This window comes from Myotis daubentonii, chromosome 12 (assembly GCF_963259705.1).
Source record: "Myotis daubentonii chromosome 12, mMyoDau2.1, whole genome shotgun sequence".
Classification (NCBI taxonomy): Eukaryota; Metazoa; Chordata; class Mammalia; order Chiroptera; family Vespertilionidae; genus Myotis; species Myotis daubentonii.
This window is the reverse complement of record NC_081851.1, coordinates 64605595-64624675: the sequence shown is the minus strand read 5'-3', so window position 1 is coordinate 64624675 and position 19081 is coordinate 64605595. Positions and strand designations below refer to the sequence as shown.

Sequence of the window (19081 nt, the reverse complement as noted above, 5' to 3'; positions counted from 1 at the left end):
CAAATAGTGGGAAGAAATCTAAGAAAAATACAAAAATGGGTACCAGGAATATATGGCTTTCAGGGGATTGTGGCTTGAGAGTAAATTACTGCACAATCTGTTAAACAGGCAGCTATGAGAGATTCGTGATTATGGTATGTTTTTTTTTTTTTTTTTTTACGGCTTTATTAAAATACTCTCAGAACCGTGTAAAATTTTCTTACTTCTTATTTCTCCTAATTAATGTTTTTCAAGAATTGATTAGCAGAAAATTGAGCAGGTCTGCTTTGTCAGAAAACAGAGACAAATACAATTACTATTAAAATAAGTCAGTTATTCATGGCATATTTGAACAATAAAAAGAATTATTTGGATTAAGTCTGTAAACACTTTTATGACCATTTGTTTTCTTGGAAAACATAAACACATTAAGGATTTGGCAATAATAACAGTTACCATCATCCATTGTTTAGCAAGTTTGGCATAGTGTTGTAGACAGAAATAACTTATTTTTAAAGCTGTCACTTTTTAGCAGTAAAATAATTCTTGTTAATTTCTGATCTTAATAATTAACGTTCCTTGTTTACTGATGATACAGTTTTTACTTTTGCGATGATCAGACATTACAGAAGGGACCTCAGAGATCAATAAAGTAAAAAATGTAAATGCGTACGGGAAGCTAGACCTAGTCTATGGACAGAAAGAGCATTCCACAGTCACAGAATTACTAGAATACTTTCTCCATTCAGAAGGCTGTCGGAAATGAGAAAAGCCATTTCACCAGTTCTAATTTCGTCTCTCAGTGTTTTGAAAACAGAGCGTTGCTTGTTCCTTTCAGTGCTTTCTGAGGAACCCTGGAAATCCACGGTTCTGTTTCAGCTTCAGTTCTGAAAACGGTCATATCCGTGCCACGCCAGAGAGCTGATGGCCAGAGGATCATTGTTTGCCGGTAGCGTCATCTGCGGGGCAGCTTCCTTCCATTTAGAACAGCGGTTCTCAACCGGTGGGCTGCGACCCCTTTGGGGGTCGCCTAAGACCATCAGAAAACACATATATAGTTACATATTGTTTTTATGATTCATCACTATGCTGTAATTATGTTCAATTTGTAACAATGAAATTGGGGGTCACCACAACATGAGGAACTGTATTAAAGGCTTGCGGCATGAGGAAGGTTGAGAACCACTGATTTAGAAGAATGACCTTGCATTTCACAGCGAGGCTTCAGCTGTTGCTCCTTTTGGGGGCGAAAGCCTAAGTATTATGGTCCCTGTAGCTGGGACCGTGTCCGCAGCCAGTCAGAGATTTGTGCCCCGCAGTGAGTGAGGCTCAGGCTTCAGTGACGTTTGCAAGCATTTTTATTTTTGCAAGGAAAGGGTTTGGCACGGCTTCGAGCATTTGTCTTCCAGGGTATTCCCTTCCCTGGTCACACAATACCCTTAGTTTACCTAAGGAATGCTGTCAAAATAAACCGAAGGGTAATTTTGAAAGGCTCTGTCTCACTCATGTAGCTATTATTCTTTTTTCAGTTAAGAAAATTCGTTTGGAAATATGAGTCTTGAGCGTGAGAACAGTTTCACACAATATTTTGTGTTAATTTAATGAGGCTCCCTGTCACTTTGTTGCCATCCACCCCAGCTTTGCTCTGGGTGACTCACTGTGGGAAAGAAAGAATGAAAAAAGGCAGCTTATTATGTTTGATTCAATTTTAGGCAAATGTGAAATTCCATTGGTAGAAATAAAATTCTGCCCCAGATATAGTTGGGCCCTGCTTCTCAAAAGCTTCCTGAAGTGCTATTTTAAGGCATGTGTGGGATGAATGTGGGGTGAATCTGGGGCACGGAATAATAATAATAGCTGACACCTGTGTAGGGCTATTCTGAACCGGGCACTGTCCTAAGTGCTTAGCATATATTCATTTAATCCACACAGAAGCCCTCTGTGTTTTTAAAAAATGGGTCCCATTTTACAGATGGGAAAACTGAGATGCAAAAAAAGGTCATAGAAATATATCCAGAGGAGAAACTAAGATGGCGGCATAGATAAACACCGGGAAATTGCTGCTTCCCACAACAATTGATAAATGCATCAAAAACACAAGGCAGACATCATCCAGAACTACAGGAGAGCTGGCTGAGTGTAAATTCTACAACTAGAAGGAAAGAAAAGCACACTGAGAGCCAGAGGAGCTGCGGAGGTGGAGTGCAGAGGTACGGGGGCTCACGTGCGCGGAAAGGGTCTGGCACCTGAGGACGCGGCTGTCTTTTTGAATCCGGAGGGAGACACAAGCTCCCGACGGCTCTGAAATCCGGTTCCGGGAAGTCTCTGGGGACCCAGGACTCATACGGGGAGAAACTGGACTGTCTGGCAGCGGGTGAGCTTGAGGGCGGCTTTCCCTCAGAGGTGCTTGCAGCCATTGCCGGGACACTGGGACTCACGACTCCTTAGGGCGGGGCTGAGGCTCCGCCATAGCTGCTTGCTCCACCCTTTGATTCCTTGAGACCCTGCCCCGCCCAGGCTGTGGCAGAGGCTTTTGCATATGAATGCCCCGGCCATTTGCAACCTGTAATTACCTAACTGCAGCCGGGCCAGATAGACCCAGAGCTTCCAAGAGAAGGCCCAAGGCCCCACAGCGGCTTGCATTGCTACACAGCTGAGCATCATCAGGGCACTTCCAAACTCCAAAAAAAGGAAGGGGAATCTGCAGTTCTCTTCGTAGTTCCTGCTGTGTAACCTCAGGCAGAGGCTAAATTAGCACCTCCTTAGATCCAAGAGCCACTGTACCCAGTGGTCAGAGGGGGACCATCCAGATCACAACTCCTCAGATCCATAAGGGACACACTCAGGGTGCAGTCTCAGTGAGCACCAAAGCCCCACTGAAGCAAGTCTTGCCCCAGAAGGGTGTCTCCAGCACAGAAGTTCTCCCACTGCAGACACAGCTGATTCTCACTGCCAAATGGCCTGGAGGTCAATTCCTCCCAGTGATCCTACAACAACCAAGGCATAGCTACAACAAGACTGTGCACAAAGCCCACAAGGGGGTGCACCAAGAGTGTCCACCTCAGGTAACTGGGGAGGCTGAGCCACTGGGCCCTACAGAACACCTAGCACACAAAGCCACTCTATCAACACAGGGAAGCAGCCAAAATGTGGAGACAAAGAAACAGGTCACAAATGGCAGAAATGGAGGAAAGCAAACGACTGGATATAGAGTTCAAGGCCACGTTTATAAGGTTTTTCAAGAATTTTATGGAAACCGCTGATAAATTTAATGAGTCCCTCAATAAGTATAATGAGACCATGGAAGACATGAAAAAGGACCAACTAGAAATTAAGCATACACTGACTGAAATAAAGAATAATTTACAGAGATCCAACAGCAGACTAGAGGATCGCAAGAATCAAGTCAAAGGTTTGAAATACAAAGAAACAAAAAATACCCAACTGAAAAAGAAAAAAGAAAAGAGATTCCAAAAATATGAAGATAGTGTAAGGAGCCTCTGGGACAACTTCAAGCGTACCAACATCAGAATTATAGGGGTACCAGAAGAAGAGAGAGGGCAAGATATTGAAAACCTATTTGAAGAAATAATGACAGAAAACTTCCCCTACCTGGTGAAAGAAATAGACTTACAAGTCCAGGAAGCGCAGAGAACCCCAAACAAAAGGAATCCAAAGAGGACCACACCAAGACACATCATAATTAAAATGCCAAGAGCAAAAGACAAAGAGAGAATCTTAAAAGCAGCAAGAGAAAGAAACTCAGTTACCTACAAGGGAGTACCCATATGACTGTCAGCTGATTTCTCAACAGAAACCATGCAGGCCAGAAGAGAGTGGCAAGAAATATTCAAAGTGATGAATAGCAAGAACCTGCAACCAAGATTACTTTATCCAGCAAAGCTATCATTCAGAATAGAAGGTCAGATAAAGAGCTTCACAGATAAGAAAAAACTGAAGGAGTTCATCACCACCAAACCAGCATTATATGAAATGCTGAAAGGTATTCTTTAAGAAGAGGAAGAAGAAAAAGGAACTCTTACCATTTGCCACAGCATGGATGGAACTGGAGATGCGGGTAAATACCACAGGATCTCACTCATTTGTGGAATATAATGAACAACATAAACTGATGAACAAGGACTGATCCAGAGATGGAGAGGCATTGATTGGACTGTTGGGCTTTGGAGGGAGGGTAGGGGAGTGTGGGGGTAAGGGGGAAAGATCAACCAAAGGACTTACATGCAGGCATATAGGCCTAACCAATGGACACGGACAACGGGGGGGGGGGGGGCGTGAGGGCATGAGCGGCGGGGGGGGGTAGAGGGTAACGTGGGGACAAGGACACATATGTAATATCTTAATCAATAAAAATATATATATAAAAAAAGAAAAAGAAATATATTCAAGGGCAAACAGCTCGTCAGTGTCTGAGCTGGGGCTTGGTTTGGGCTGCCTGGCTTAAGTGCTTTCTTTACCACTAGGTGACACTCCCTAATCAAAATAAAGTTTAAAAAGTAAAGTTGTAGTTCTTTCTTTCCCTTTGTTTTAATCCAAGTTTCAGAGACTCAGTTCTCAATTTGGCAGTTGTTTTGGCCTGATAAAGTTCATTTTTATTGCTGTGATTTTTGAAAGAGCTTCTCTTGTTTAACATTTTCGGTTGATGCAAATAAGAGAAGTCAGCTTTTCAAACACATTAACCATGTTAATGAAAGTGCTAGACGTATTACCCAATCACAGTGCGTTAAGAGTAAGTTTCAAAGTAAAGATAATGTAAGTTCCAGTATAGTACAGTTATCATAAAGTCTAGTGCTTGGTACTCTGCCTCACATTTTGTTTACATTGTAGGAATTACAGCCCTTAAAAATTTAAGCATGTTTAAACTAGACTTTAAGTGAATTAACCTACCTTTTCCAAAAAGAAAAGTGTTGATTTTTGCTGTGCTATCCAAGTAATAACAGGCCATTTTAGAAAAACATGGAAAGTATAATATAGCATAAACCAAAAAAATTTAATAACGTGTAATTTCACCACTCACAGGTGAATACTTCACGTTAGCATTTAAGTGTATTTTTCTTCTAGCCGTCAGTCATGTGTTCATTCAGCACTCATTTATTGATTATCTTCTGTGAGCTAGACATTATTCTAGACTCCAGGGTAAAAGCAGTGACCCACATTGTCTCTCTCCTGTGGAAATGATGTCTTAGGGGGAGAAACAGACAATGAGTAGATAAATATATAATGTTAGGTAGGAATAAGTGCTTTGAAGAAAAGTAAGGTAGAGTAAGGGAATGGAGGCTCAGAGACTGCTGGAGCTAATGTCACGGGGAGGCTGAGCGATGCGGAAGGCAGTGTTCCCCTGGGAATATGTGAGCAAATAGCCAGGCAAGGGCCAGGCAGGTATGCTGAGCCCAGGGACTAGCCAGGGAGGCAGTGTGATGGGGGATGGTGTTGAGAGGGGCTGGGATGTGACGGGGGAGGGGTGGCAGAGACCTGCAGGCTGTGCAAATAAGGGCTTTGCATTCCACTGGGTGAGAGGGACACCTTTAAGGTTTAGAGCAGAGGGGTGATGTGACCTGACTTTGGTTCTAAAGGCTCCCTCTGGCTGCTGGTGAGAGTGGACTGACTCCAGGGGACAAAGTAGCGGGCAGTAAGGTTTGAGGGGAGGTGGTAAGACATGGTTAGATTCAGGATATTTTTCAAGGTAGAGCCAAGAGGATTCAGCGATGAAGTGGACGTGTGGTATAAGAGAAAAAGAAGAGTCAAATATGGTGATAACTTGGTGTTATGGGTCGAAATACGACTGCCACAATCCAGTTCGCATGTTGACGTCTTAGTCCCTAGTGCCTCAGAATAGAACCTTCTTTAGAATTAGAGTAATTGCCAATGGACTTGGTTAAGAAGAAGTCATCCTGGAGGGGAGGGGTGCTAATCCAACATGACTGGTGTCTGTATAAGAACAGGATGTCTGGTCACAGACCCACATAGAGGAGCACATGTGATGACACGGGGGTAGCAGCTTCAGAAGCCAGGGAATGCCTGCAGCTGTGGGAAGCTGGGAGAGAGGAATGGCCAGGTTCTCTCCCACGGCCTCGGAAGGAACCAGCCCCTCCGACACCTCGATGTTAGACCCCTGTAGCCTCCAGGACTGGGAGACACGACTTTCTGCTATTGAAGCCTCCAGGTGTGTGGCTTTGTCACAGCAGCCCTAGCAGCCTCACACACTGGGTGAGCAACTGGGGGAACGGCAGGGCGCTGCAAGGTGGTGGATGCTAGGAGGAGCAGGCTGTGGCGTTTGGGGTCGGGGAGGGGAATCCACAGGAGCTGACTTTGAGAGCCTGTTAGATCTCTACGGGGAGGCAGTTGGACATGGGACTCTGGAGTTCAGAAAGGACGTCCAGGACTGAGACCTAAATGTGGGCACAGCCTCGGTGGACATCAAAGCACGGACTGAATGAGATCACCAGGACACGGGCCCAAGGACCAGGCCAGCCCTGGGAAATGTCAACATCTAGAGATCAGGAAGAGAAGGGAGAGCCAGAGGGAGACTGAGAAAGGGTCCATGGTGAGGTCGGGTGTGACCTCTCAGCCAAACGGAGGAAGTGGGGAGGAGGGAGGAGCTGACCTATGGATCCACGCCACTCTTGTTCAAGGAGGGAGAGGCCCTCTGGGTGGGCAGCCTGGAGGTCACTGGTAACTCCCACATCATCTGTTCTCAGGCCAACTATAGTCCAAGGCTGATTGGAATGAGTTCCAGAGAGAGTGGGGACTGTTTTCAAGCATGGCATTACATCATGAGCACTATCCTGTGTCATTCAGAATGTCTTACAAACATTGTCTCCAATAGCTGTACCACATTCCACCATTGTCATCTGCTCCTTGTTGCTCCTGGGTGGGATATTTCTGTGTTTACTTGTACGCTATATTAAGTGTCACACTGCAGTGCTCGTATCCTACATAATAAAAGGCCAGCGACCAAAAGTGTAACGGGCGGAACGACCGCTCGACCTGCAGGCTCCGATCGCAGCATGGCGAGTGGGGAACCACGCGAACTGGATAGCGGGCTGGGACTGGGGACTGTCGAGCCGGCAGAAGATGGCCCTGATGGCAGGCTAGGCCTAGGGACCCTACCCGCGCACGATTTAGTGCACTGAGGCCTCTAGTTTGAATATAAAATCTAGATTAGGAACGATATAACACCAATAGGCCTGAGTGTTTCTAGAGCTCACTCCAAGCATGTCAAACTTGGGGCCGGAGGGCCATTTTGACATGCTTGGCTTACTCCTGAAGCAAGGCCAGCAGCTTTACAGAGCCTGCACCCATGGACACTGCACGCCTCTCTCTCTTCCATATAGTACGGCATCGACTAGCACACCCAGAACAGGTGTTGCCATGGTGAGGATGGGCATCAGGAGTTCGTTCCTGACTTCCAGGGCAGTGTCTCTGCAGGTGACGTTCAGTCATACTGGACCAGCATCCTGGACACATGTTCATGAATATACTGTAATGCCTTCCCCACTCCCCTGAGCCTGATCTTTTAGGAAATGTCATTTGTGAATTAGTAGAGCCCATTGCATTTTGCTTCTTAATGGCTTTTTGGTGGGTTTCACCATTAACGTCTGGCTGTCCACGCCGGGGCCAGGCTTATGTGTTACTTATTTCTCTCAGCATTCAGATCTGATCTTAAGTTCATGATCTCAGGGAGGGAGGTCTTTCCTAATACCCAGAGTTCCACAGGGATGGGCCCGCACAGCACACCATTCTCTGTCTGAAACGCTTAGAGTAATTATAATCAGCCCTCTGGCTGTGAGACTCATGGGGCAGAGATGGTGCTTTTTCGTCTACAGCACTGTTTGTAGGCATGTGACTATGTCTAGTGCAAAACTGTCGTTCAGCATTTTGTTCAGTGAAGACCTGAGGCAGGGGTTAAACTTGACAACTGGCCTACAGGTACAGAGCTGGGGGCAGTTCCATCACTAGGTGAGCCTGGGCAGGTGGCTTCTATAGCTCCACAAAGAAATACACAATTCTAAGAATTCCTTGTATACTTTTTGGTCCCTTGAATATAATAATTCACAAATATCTGTCAGTTGCCCAATCAGGGCCCCTCATTTCTCATTTGCTCTATACCTTTATATTCCAACACAGAGCTGTATGGTGATTTTTTTCTACATTTATCTGTCTTCCCTACTGGATTCGGATCTCTTTGACAGTGGGAAGTTTGTCTCCTTCATCTTTTCATCCACAGTTTTTGATACAGGGCTAGCATGTCGGAGGGGCTCAATGTTTTAATAACGAAGGAAGAGAATATGGGATTATAGCAAGGTTTTAGAGTTATTATTTAGAAATACATGGTCCCTCAATGAACAACAAAGCTGTTAATTATAATAATACTTTATATGTGCATAATAGTTCACAGTCTGTAAAACTCAGGATTTGTCAAAAATTTATAGTTATACATATGTACTAACCTTAGTGTACAAGATGGAATTATACTATTAGATGTGTTTAATAAATGACTTACTGAATGAATAGCAAAGTAACCTTGTGTTTTTATTCACTTTACTAGTATCAACTTTATAATTCTAATTTCGAATGGCTATAATACCAAACTTTACCTAACCTGTGTGGTTCTTTTGCATGCATATTGGTATAAATAACACTGCTGGACATATATGTACATAGATATTTCCTTTTTTGACTCTTAGGATACATTTCTAGAAATGAGGCTGCTAAAATATTTGAAACATTTTGTAAAACTGCTTTCTAAAAGGTGTGTACCATTATGTTACCATCTTTGCAGCAGTATGTATTAATAATTTTATGTCTTTTAAAAAATTAAGTAGGCATAATATTGTTTCTTCATGTTTGAGTTTGCATTTCTTTGGATGACTTAATTCATTTGCACATGACCCCACAAGTTTATTTACCAATTACATTTTCTTTTGTCTTAATTGTCTATTTCTGATCTTTTTGTTTCAATTTTTTTAATTTGTTAAAGACAACTTTTATTAGTACTTCTAAATAACAGCATTTTCTGAAATTTTTTTCTATTTTTTTCTCTCTTCTTACTTTTGCTATTTATTATTTATTATTTTTTTAAATCCTCACCTGAGGATTTTTTTTCATTGCTTTTCAAAGAAAGTGGAAGGGAGGGAGGGAGGGAGGGAGGAGGAGAGAGAGAGAGAAACATCCATGTGAAAGAGACACATGGACTGGTTGCCTCCCGCATGTGCCCTGACTGGGGGCAGGGAGTGAGGGCAGGGAGTGAACCCAAAACTCAGGTGTGTGCTCTTGACTAGGAATCGAATCCGTGACCCTTCAGGTGAGTGGGCAGATGCTCTAACCACTGGGCACACCGGCCTGTGCGCTCTTGCTATTTTTAATTACATGTTCATATAGTCTAAACTGTAGATCTTTAGCTTTGTTTTCTTTTCCTCTCCCCCCCCCCCACTGACTTAAAAAACAAAACAAAACAACTTCATAAAATGGCAGTAATAAGACCAGAAACTGAACCCTGAAAAACTGCGGGTGGGTTTTCCATTCACATGACTTACGACTTTTAATTATGTTCTGTTTCGTGAGTGATTTCACAGTTATTGATGGCATTGGGCGGAGTGTGTTTGGCCCCCGGGAGCCTCCTATTTTAAATCCAGTCACAGGGTAACAAGCCCCTCCTGCTGAGCTCAGGCTCTGAGAACCTCCGCCTTCCAGAACGCAGCTCCCGGGGAACGAGGCAGATGGGGCCCAGGACATCACACAACCTTGTGTCTCGAGTTCTGTAGGCTGTGTGCGGTGTCCGACCACCTGACTGTCTGCTGGGTTAAGTTGTCACTTGAGAGTAGATTAGGGAAGGAATGGGTAGGACAGCAATGGTGGGGAGAAAGCCTGTGCTGTATGACAGCCTGCCTTGGAGGGGGAGAGCGATCCAAGCACACACACCCCCCTGAAGCGTTTCACACGACTTTTCATAACAGTCAGATCCCCTAAGGGTTAGTAAGTGCATTGGTGATTGGTTTGCCTCCCTAAAAAAACGGGCTGACATGGACTTCTTCATTATCCCACGAGGCTGGAGAGAAAAGGCATGGGGACGTGATGCTAATATTCTTTGCTCTTTCGAGATTTTGGAGGAAGCTGGCCCAGAGACATTGACACGGAAAGTACAGCAGTCATTTGGGTTTGGTACACGGAGCAGACGGAGGTAGAGCAGACCTAACTGTGACCTCATGCTGGGTTCTTGTGATCTGATATCACTGAGTGTTATTGAGTGACGTCAGAGGGCAGCTGGGAATTACTGTGAGGAACGCAGAGCAAAGCAATTTCCCACCTGCTGCCTGTGATCACAGGAGACACAGACTCCTCCTTCTCCCGGGACACATGCGGGGGCATGCTGCAACTTGTTCAGAGAGAAGGGCCAGGGGCAGAGTCACACTGTTTGCCCTGTGTGTGCTGGGACGGTTTCAAATATAACCAGGAGCGACTTTTTTAGAAGTAAAAGCAACAGAGCCTGGGCTTCAGGGCACGGGCTCCTTCCTAAAAATACAGTCACGGAGCATTTAGATAACACTCGGAACAGCTTGTCAAACTGGAGGCGGATTCACGTGTGGACAAATCCGAGGGTGTTTACTGTGGGATGGGGGAAGCTGAGAATTTGACTGTTTCAAATGACGAAGGAGTAATTTCAGAGACCAGCGTGGTGGGATGGATGGAGCCCGATTTTGTTGCCCATCCTGCTCACCCGGGTCTTGATGTGGGGGTCTCCGCTTTCTTCGAGCCCGGTATTTGCAAATTGAGTTCATGGTTGTCATGGTGGCAATTTCTGCCACCTTGACTGACCTCATCCTTATCGTCACCCCTTCACCCTGTGCTTAAGGAACAAGTTTAACTTACCTTCAATTCTCAGTTGCCTTTGTTGGATTTTTAAAAAATTATTTTGGTTTTTAAAAACTGAAAAATATACAGAAAAGTACAAAGGATATAACAGTAAACCCTTATGTGTCTACTACCCATAGTTAATATAGGTCTACTTGTTGTCATATTTGCTACCCATCTTTTTTTTTTTTAAAGGGAAAGTATTCCCATAAAGTGACCTATTTCCTTCTTTACTGTTGTTCCCCTTCCTTCCCTGAGGTGATCACTGACATGAACTTAGTGTGAACCCAGTCATATGTTATGCTTTTACTGATTTCCTGTGTATCCATAAAAACAAATAGTATTGTTTTATGTCGTTTATTGACACAGACAGTTATAATATGATCACAGAAGTAACAGTATAAAATAACATCATATACATTGATTTATTTTAGGCAATGTTATTGTTATTTTTTCAGAGTCCATCTATTTCATGTGTATACACACACACACACACACACACACACACATTTTAATTCATTTCAGAGAGGAAGGGAAAGGGAGAGATAGAAACAGCAATGAAGAGAGAGAATCATTGATGGCTGCCTCCTGCACGCCCCCTACTGGGGATCGAGACCACAACCAAGGCATGTGCCCTTGACCGGAATTGAACCTGGGACCCTTCAGTCCGCAGGCTGACACTCTATCCACTGAGCCAAACTGGCTAGGGTGGGCCCATCTATTTTGATAGGTCCAGCTCATGGTTTTAACTGCTGTATGGCATTCCATTGTATGAATGAATATAGCATAGTTTATGAATTTATCTATCAATGCCAGTATTTTCCCACATAATTGGTGTGTAGTGAAGATTCCTGCATATATCTCCACAAGCCTATAAGTGAAATTGCTGGGTTTTCACATTAGAAACTTACTAGGTATTGCCAGAGTGCCTTTTGCGGAGGTGATATAAAATATATTCCCATGAGCAGGACATGAGTTCCTGTTTCCCTAAGTCATTGCTAACACTTTAGGCAGATGTATTGCCCTCGCCCTGTGCGTTTAGTGTCGGGCGGAGGCGCCAGGGTGATCCCAAGGCTATGGGTGTGCAGGTCTCTGCTCTCCAGCACCCGCCCTGCAGGCTCCCACTCAGCCTCCTGAGGTCTCAGCTCTCCAGCACCCGCCCTGCAGGCTCCCGCTCAGCCTTCTGAGGTCTCAGCTCTCCAGCACCCGCCCTGCAGGCTCCCACTCAGCCTCCTGAGGTCTCAGCTCTCCAGCACCCGCCCTGCAGGCTCCCACCACTCAGCCTCCTGAGGTCTCAGCTCTCCAGCACCCGCCCTGCAGGCTCCCGCTCAGCCTTCTGAGGTCTCAGCTCTCCAGCACCCGTCCTGCAGGCTCCCACCACTCAGCCTCCTGAGGTCTCAGCACTACAGCACCCGCCCTGCAGGCTCCCACCACTCAGCCTCCTGAGGTCTCAGCTCTCCAGCACCCGCCCTGCAGGCTCCCACTCAGCCTCCTGAGGTCTCAGCTCTCCAGCACCCGCCCTGCAGGCTCCCACCACTCAGCCTCCTGAGGTCTCAGCTCTCCAGCACCCGCCCTGCAGGCTCCCACCACTCAGCCTCCTGAGGTCTCAGCTCTCCAGCATCCGCCCTGCAGGCTCCCACCACTGAGCCTCCTGAGGTCTCAGCTCTCCAGCATCCGCCCTGCAGGCTCCCACCACTCAGCCTCCTGAGGTCTCAGCTCTCCAGCACCCGCCCTGCAGGCTCCCGCTCAGCCTCCTGAGGTCTCGGCTCAGGACTCCACCGTTTTCTGTTCGGTGCCTCCTGGTGCCTCGGCCTGCAAAGTGCCTGCTGCAGGTGGTCGGGGTGCTCGTGGGCTCACCTCTTTGGTTTCCTTCTCTCAGGGTTCACTGTCCTCACTTGCTAGTTGTCTTGGGCTCGACAACAGCTGTTTTGTATCTTTCGTCCATGCTTTTAGTTGTTTATGGAAAAATGGCTTGTTTGGTAACAGTTATTCCAGCCTGGCCAACCGTGGAAACCTAGCTTTTTAACCTAAAAACAAACACCTTTCAGAATCGCTGTTGTGTTTGGAACGGAGGGGGTAGGTAGAGGGTGAACTCAGCGTGCTTATCTTGCGTCTTTTCATTGGATTATCTGCTTTATGAGTTGGGACCCCCTCCACACGTCCTTTCACAAACGGAGTCTCTCTCAGAAGCTCTTCTTGTTTCTACTGCACTTGAGCTTCTTGGGCGAATTCCCTTTATGTGTGTTTGTGCTGGAAGTTCAGTAGCTTGTCACCGATCCCCCAGCCCATTGCTATATTCTCTTCTGTCAGTCCTTGACCAGTTGTTTCAGAATGACCCCCCTTCAGAGTTCTTCTAGAACCCACGGGGCCTGAGCTTCTGGAACTTTCTTTAACAAGCATACTGTGAAATGCCACTACAGACCTTCCTTATACATGTGCAGAGAATATTTTAACATAATTGTGATTTTAAAACATCTTGGAGGGTTTGGAGACTCTTTGGTCCAACAACATGCAAACTAAGTCTGGAGGTGCGGGTGTTATTATGGAATGCATTAAGAGCCCATTGGTTGGTTACCTTCCCTTTACAGATGTCCTGACATCCCAGCATCCTTAGCAAAGGAGGGGCTCTACATTCACATCAGTTATTCAACCAAGGTGAAGTTCAGGCTCCCGTCCTTGGGTATCTAAGTTATGTAGAAGCCAATGGTCTGACTGCCCAGTTTAGAATCCAGTTGGGCAATAGGAGAACCTTATTAAAAGATGCTTAATAATAAGTGAAAGCATGCCGGGAGCCGGTCCATGCTTGCTGTTTCAAGGGACCTGGCATATATGGCATACTGTTCTTAATATGTTTGCTCACCTTCTTGGCACTATGTGTTTTAACCAAGGTCTCTGAGAAAGGTTGTTTCCCCAGGTAGGGATTTTCCCCTGAAGTTAGGGAGGGAATAAAACCCCTCAACTAAGTGCCAGGCGGCTAATTAATCACTTTAACTAGGAACAATCATGCTTAAGCTACATAATCTTTACTCCCTGGAATGGAGATAAGAAACGCCCTAACCTTTGTAATAGAGATTGATAGGATTGAATCAACTGTTAAAAATACAGATGTAACAAGACAGAAAAACACAGAACTTAGAAGAGAGAACCTACAGACAGAACCTACACAGAACCTACAGGCAGAAGAACTTCGCTGGAGAGAACATGGCAAAAGATCCTGGACTGAACCTGACTACAGAAATTGGCAAGAGAACCTGACTAGAACCTGGTGACTGAACCTGGCTGGAGAACCTGGACAGAACCTGGCTGAAGAACCTAGCGAGGGAACATGGCTACAGAACCTCGCTGGAGATCTGAAGCAGAACCTCTCTGGAGATCCAGACCAGAACTTGGCCGGAGATCCTGGCTGTAGATCCTGGCTAGGCTGCTGATCAACTGAACACTGTCTCCGTGTCATTCCTTCTTCGCTGACTCTGTCCATACCTTTGGGGACCCCTGGACCTGCTGGGGTTGGACCCCGGCAAAAGCACATATGAAATGTGAAGTGAATGATGAAATGGGACACAGGTTCACGGTGGGTGGGGGGCATTTGGGCAAGACCTCATAGAAAGGGGGGGCTTTCAGAAGAGCAGAACTCCAAGGGCCCTGCTTCAGGATGGGTCACCTGTGTGCTTCTGCAGGGATGGGCGAGAAGCCAATGATGGTGGGGGTGGGGTGGGGCTGGATGTAGAGGGTCTCGATGTATTTCAGGGGCAGCTACAATGTGCTGAAAGTTGTTGAATGAAGGAGGGAAAATTCTAGAGCTACATTTGAGGAAGACTGGTCTGTCCGCAGTCTGGATGAGGGTTTTGTTCCCTGACCGATTGGCTGCCGGTTGCAGTCACTTGGAGATGTAACACAAAGTAAAGATACTGATGCCTGAGCTCCATCCCCCAGAGTTTCTGATTCAGTTTGCTGGCGTTAGGCCTGGGCCTTGTTTTTTTATTTTTAATGTAAAAAAATTTTCAACGACAGTTGACATGTAATAATTAGTTGCAGGTGCATAACCTGATGATCAGGCATTTATATAATTTACAAAGTGACCACCTCGATAAACCTAGTACCCATCTGACACCGTACGTAGTTATTACAGTATCATGGACTGTATTCCCTGTGCTGTGCTTTACATCCCTGCGACTGTTTTCGTAACTGGCAGCTTGTACATCTCCATCCCTTCCCCCTTCTCACCGCTCTCCTCACCCCTCTCCCATCTTAGGCCTGGGTTTCTGAGAGTTTTCAAAGCTCCCCAGCTGATTCTAAGGTGCAGCCGAGCCTGAGACCCACTTCCCAGCCCTCTGATAAGATCTTCATGTAATGGTGACTCATGGTGCCGACCCACAGCTGGCCAGGAAAATGCAGAATCAAATGGTGGAAACAACATGGTCAAAGTACTTCTGTAATATGTATGTGTAATATTCCACATAGCCCAACACCTCAGAATAGCAGTTTTCTCATAAATGCCTGCACACGTTTATGCCGGCCATGAAGTCGCTGGTGACCATATGTCTAAACTCTTGGGAGGGACCCATATTTATCTTGAGAATTTGGTACCATGAAACATTTATTTTTATTTTTTGCATTCAACATAAAAGGGCCACATAAAACAAACACTTTTATCACAGCAAGAATTCAATGCAATGAAAGCACGGGTAGTGTGAAAACACTAAACTTGCCATGATAAAAATAGGAATCCTCAAAAAAATCGGCTGGTGGAAGCCTGTGCTTCTAAATGCTGTCGGTCAGTGGTTTGCAAACTCAAGTGTGCGTCGGACCCACCGGGAGGGCGGTCAGACTGCTGGGCTCCAGTTCTGGACGGAGCAGCCGACAAAGGGCATCTCGGAAGTGTTCCCAGGCGACGCTGGTCCCGGCGCCACACGCTGAGAAGTGCCCTGTGAGAACCACTGCCGCCTGAGGCCCAAGCAGGGTAGGAGAGAGGGCTTGGTGAAGTCTGGTTGCAGCACATGAGTTTGGCTTCTCATGTCAGGTGAGGGGCTTGTCTTGGCAGTTAGGGAATCTGCCCCCCAGAAACCCCCCAGCTGGAGCCAGCCCCTTCTGCCTGCCTGCTCCAAGGGGCTGCTGCCAGAACCTCCTGGGGTGGGAGGAAGAGGAAATTGTCGAATCCTCCTCCTCACTGTCCTTTCACAATTCACTGCAAGAGGGAGGTCTTGTGCAGAGTCACACGATTACATACCATGTTCTTTTTCTTCCAGTAGAAAATTTTTGTGGTTCAAATTCTTTCTCTTATTATTCTTTCCCTGTCCCCCTACCACATACAGCATTTGATGCGTTAAGAACAGTCTCTGCCCCTTTTCACTTGTAATCCCTCCATGTCCTCCCAAGGAGAGGTCTTACTGTGCCTTCTCAGTGGCACTCGAGGGGGGGGGGCAGGGAGGTGGGGCGGGGGGACTCTAGGCCTTGGCCTCCACAGGTACCAGCTTCTGCAGGCTGCGCTGTCTGGGCAGCCTCCCTGGGGGATTAGCAGGCTACACCTTGGGAGGGAGGAGAAGCGGAAATCACTCTCAGATGTTAAACTGAAACGCTGGCCCTAATGGAAAGCATGAGGAGAATGCGCACATGGAAGTGCCCGAGGGGCTCTCTGGCAGAGCTGGCTGTGGAAGCCAGTCCAGTCCTCGCTCGCTCACGGCCGCTGCTGTTCTCCCCGGGTGGAGCCTGTTTCCATTCAGGGACATTCCATAAATACCCAGGGCCCAGAAGGGACCCGATGATTACCCGCCAGGAAAGCGCTGATACATTAGAATCCTGAACTCCAGAAGTGCGTCGTGTTTGACTTTGAATTCTAGAAGCCTCATATGGGAAGACCCGTGGGGACCATTTTAGCATAAGCAGCTACTGCCCTCCCTCTGCCCCCAAACATGTAAGGTGCAGAGGCCAAGGTTAAGTAACTTGCCCCAAGGTCACCTAGGGAGCTGGCTGCATCCGTCTTCCTTTCTCTCTCTCTCCCTCCCTCCCTCTCGTTCTCCCTCTCTCCCTCTCTGCACTCTCCCTCTCTCCCCCTCTCTCTCCCTCCCCCTCTTTCTTATCTTTTTCTTTTTTAAGAAGCCTTCTCAACTTTTGGAAAATTTGTCAGCTTAGTGTTCTGATACTTGACACTCATTTCTTGTCATTATTTGCTGCAACTAATAGGACTCATATTGTAGAAAGATGGGAAGAGTGTCGTCTCTCTTTTAAAGAAAATCAGTAGGTTTCAGGCCTTTTCCGTTTTCCATACTGAGCCTCCTCTGGCTCATACCCCTCACCCACTTCACAGTTGTCTGTGGACTGAATCTTGCATTTAATGTTAGGGGAGATTTAGTCTTATCTCCCTCAGGACCAAGAGTTTCAGTCAAGCCAAAACCGGTTTGGCTCAGTGGATAGAGCGTCGGCCTGTGGACTGAAAGGTCCTGGGTTTGATTCCAGTCAAGGGCATGTACCTAGGTTGCGGGCACATCCCCAGTAGGAGATGTGCAGGAGGCAGCTGATCGATGTTTCTCTCTCATCGATGTTTCTAACTCTCTATCTCTCTCCCTTCCTCTCTGTAAAAAATCAATAAAATATATTAAAAAAAAAAAAAAGAGTTTCAGTCCAAGGTGCACTGATGGCCAAAGGTTGGCGTACACACCTGTATTTGGACAAATAAAGAAGGGGCTGAAGAAATGATGTTTGTAGGCCAATGACATTAACCTAATAAAACTAATGTCAGTAACATGTGCACTCCCACGGGACCGATAAAATCCACTTACTGTGCCGGAGACAAAGAGCCCTCCTGACTTTAAAACTCTGCTTGGCCACAAGCCTGGTGATGCAAAGTACACACACACATCCTCGAAAGTAGGAGATGAGGAGGCTGTTTCTGTTGGGTTGTCTTTCATTATGAAATTAGGGATGATGGACAGTGCGCTGGCAAATGCATAAAAATGTATATTGGGCGACTCTCAACCTCTTAAATCTGGAATTTCTCTCACATAAAAAAAAAAGTGGGCTGGACCCCATTTCTGAAAGATTGTCTCTGAGCTCTGGGGCTTGTGCAAGATGAAGTCTGGAGCACTTTTTGAGGGGGCTGTGGTTGGGCTTGAGCTTTTGTTCCTTTGCCAAGTCTTATCTGGATGCCTAAAGTTTAAACTGACGCCACAGGGCACCGTTTAGAAAGAAGGGCAGAGCGTTTTCATAAGTTTTCCGAGTTTCTGATGCAGTTCTGAGAGGCAGCTAGAGTAAAGTGATGAGAATGATGGCTCTGCAGCTACTTCGCTTGGGTAAAAACCCCAGATCCTCCCTCTACTAATCATTGTATGACCTTTGGCAGCTATAAAACTCCTTCATCAGTACAATGGGCAGAATAAAATATCTACTAAAACGGTTGCTGGGGGATTAAAATTTTTAAAAAATACATTTTTATTGATTTTAGAGAGGAAGGGAGAGGGAGAGAGAGAGAGAAACATCAATGATGAGAGAGAATCATTGATCGGCTGCCTCCTGCATGCCCCACACTGGGGATGGAGCCCGAAACCCAGGGAGGTGCCCTGACGGGGAATCGAACCATGACCTCTTGGTTCATAGGTCAACACTCAACCACTGAGCTACGCTGGCTGGGAAAATTTGTTGATATGTAGTAGAACAGTGCCCGGCACATAGAAAGATGTTAATAAACATTAGCTGCCATCACCACCTTCATCATCTTGACATCTTTAAGTAGGGTTTCATTTTATTGGTGGCTATTGATGGATGCCGCCGCTAAGCCTTTGGAAGAATTCGTAAAGTCTGTAATGCTTTCCTTCCAATGTGTTTCCTGTTATCCTTCTGCAGCCAGCTGTGTGCCACCGTGCCAGAATGGAGGGATGTGTCTCCGGCCTCAACTCTGTGTGTGCAAACCAGGGACCAAGGGCAAAGCCTGTGAGATGACAGCCGCCCAGGACACCTCGTCGCCAGTGTTTGCAGGGCAGGGTCCCGGGGCTGCGGCCTCCTGGGTCCCTCCTGAGCAAGCAGCGAAGCACACTTCGTCGAAGAAGGCAGACACCCTCCCAAGGGTCAGCCCCGTGGCCCAGATGACCTTGACCCTCAAGCCCAAGCCGTCCGTGGGACTCGCCCAGCAGATACATTCTCAGTGAGTGTTTTGAACTTGCCTCTGGCCTGGGGGCATCTTAATTACTCTCTTAGATGCATCACACTTTAAACCACTCTCCTTTCTCTGCACAGTGTG

General features: G+C 46.5%; 1 protein-coding gene across 7 annotated transcripts in view; it reads left to right on the top strand.

Annotated features, from left to right (window-relative positions):
* LTBP1 (latent transforming growth factor beta binding protein 1) overlaps positions 1–19081 on the top strand; it is a 342667-nt gene that overhangs the window by 25588 nt on the left and 297998 nt on the right. For all 7 annotated transcript variants that reach the window (XM_059660163.1, XM_059660160.1, XM_059660158.1 and 4 more), the window contains exon 3: positions 18688–18985. In XM_059660163.1, coding sequence (XP_059516146.1) covers positions 18688–18985 — 298 coding nt within the window. The remainder of the gene's footprint in view (positions 1–18687; positions 18986–19081) is intronic.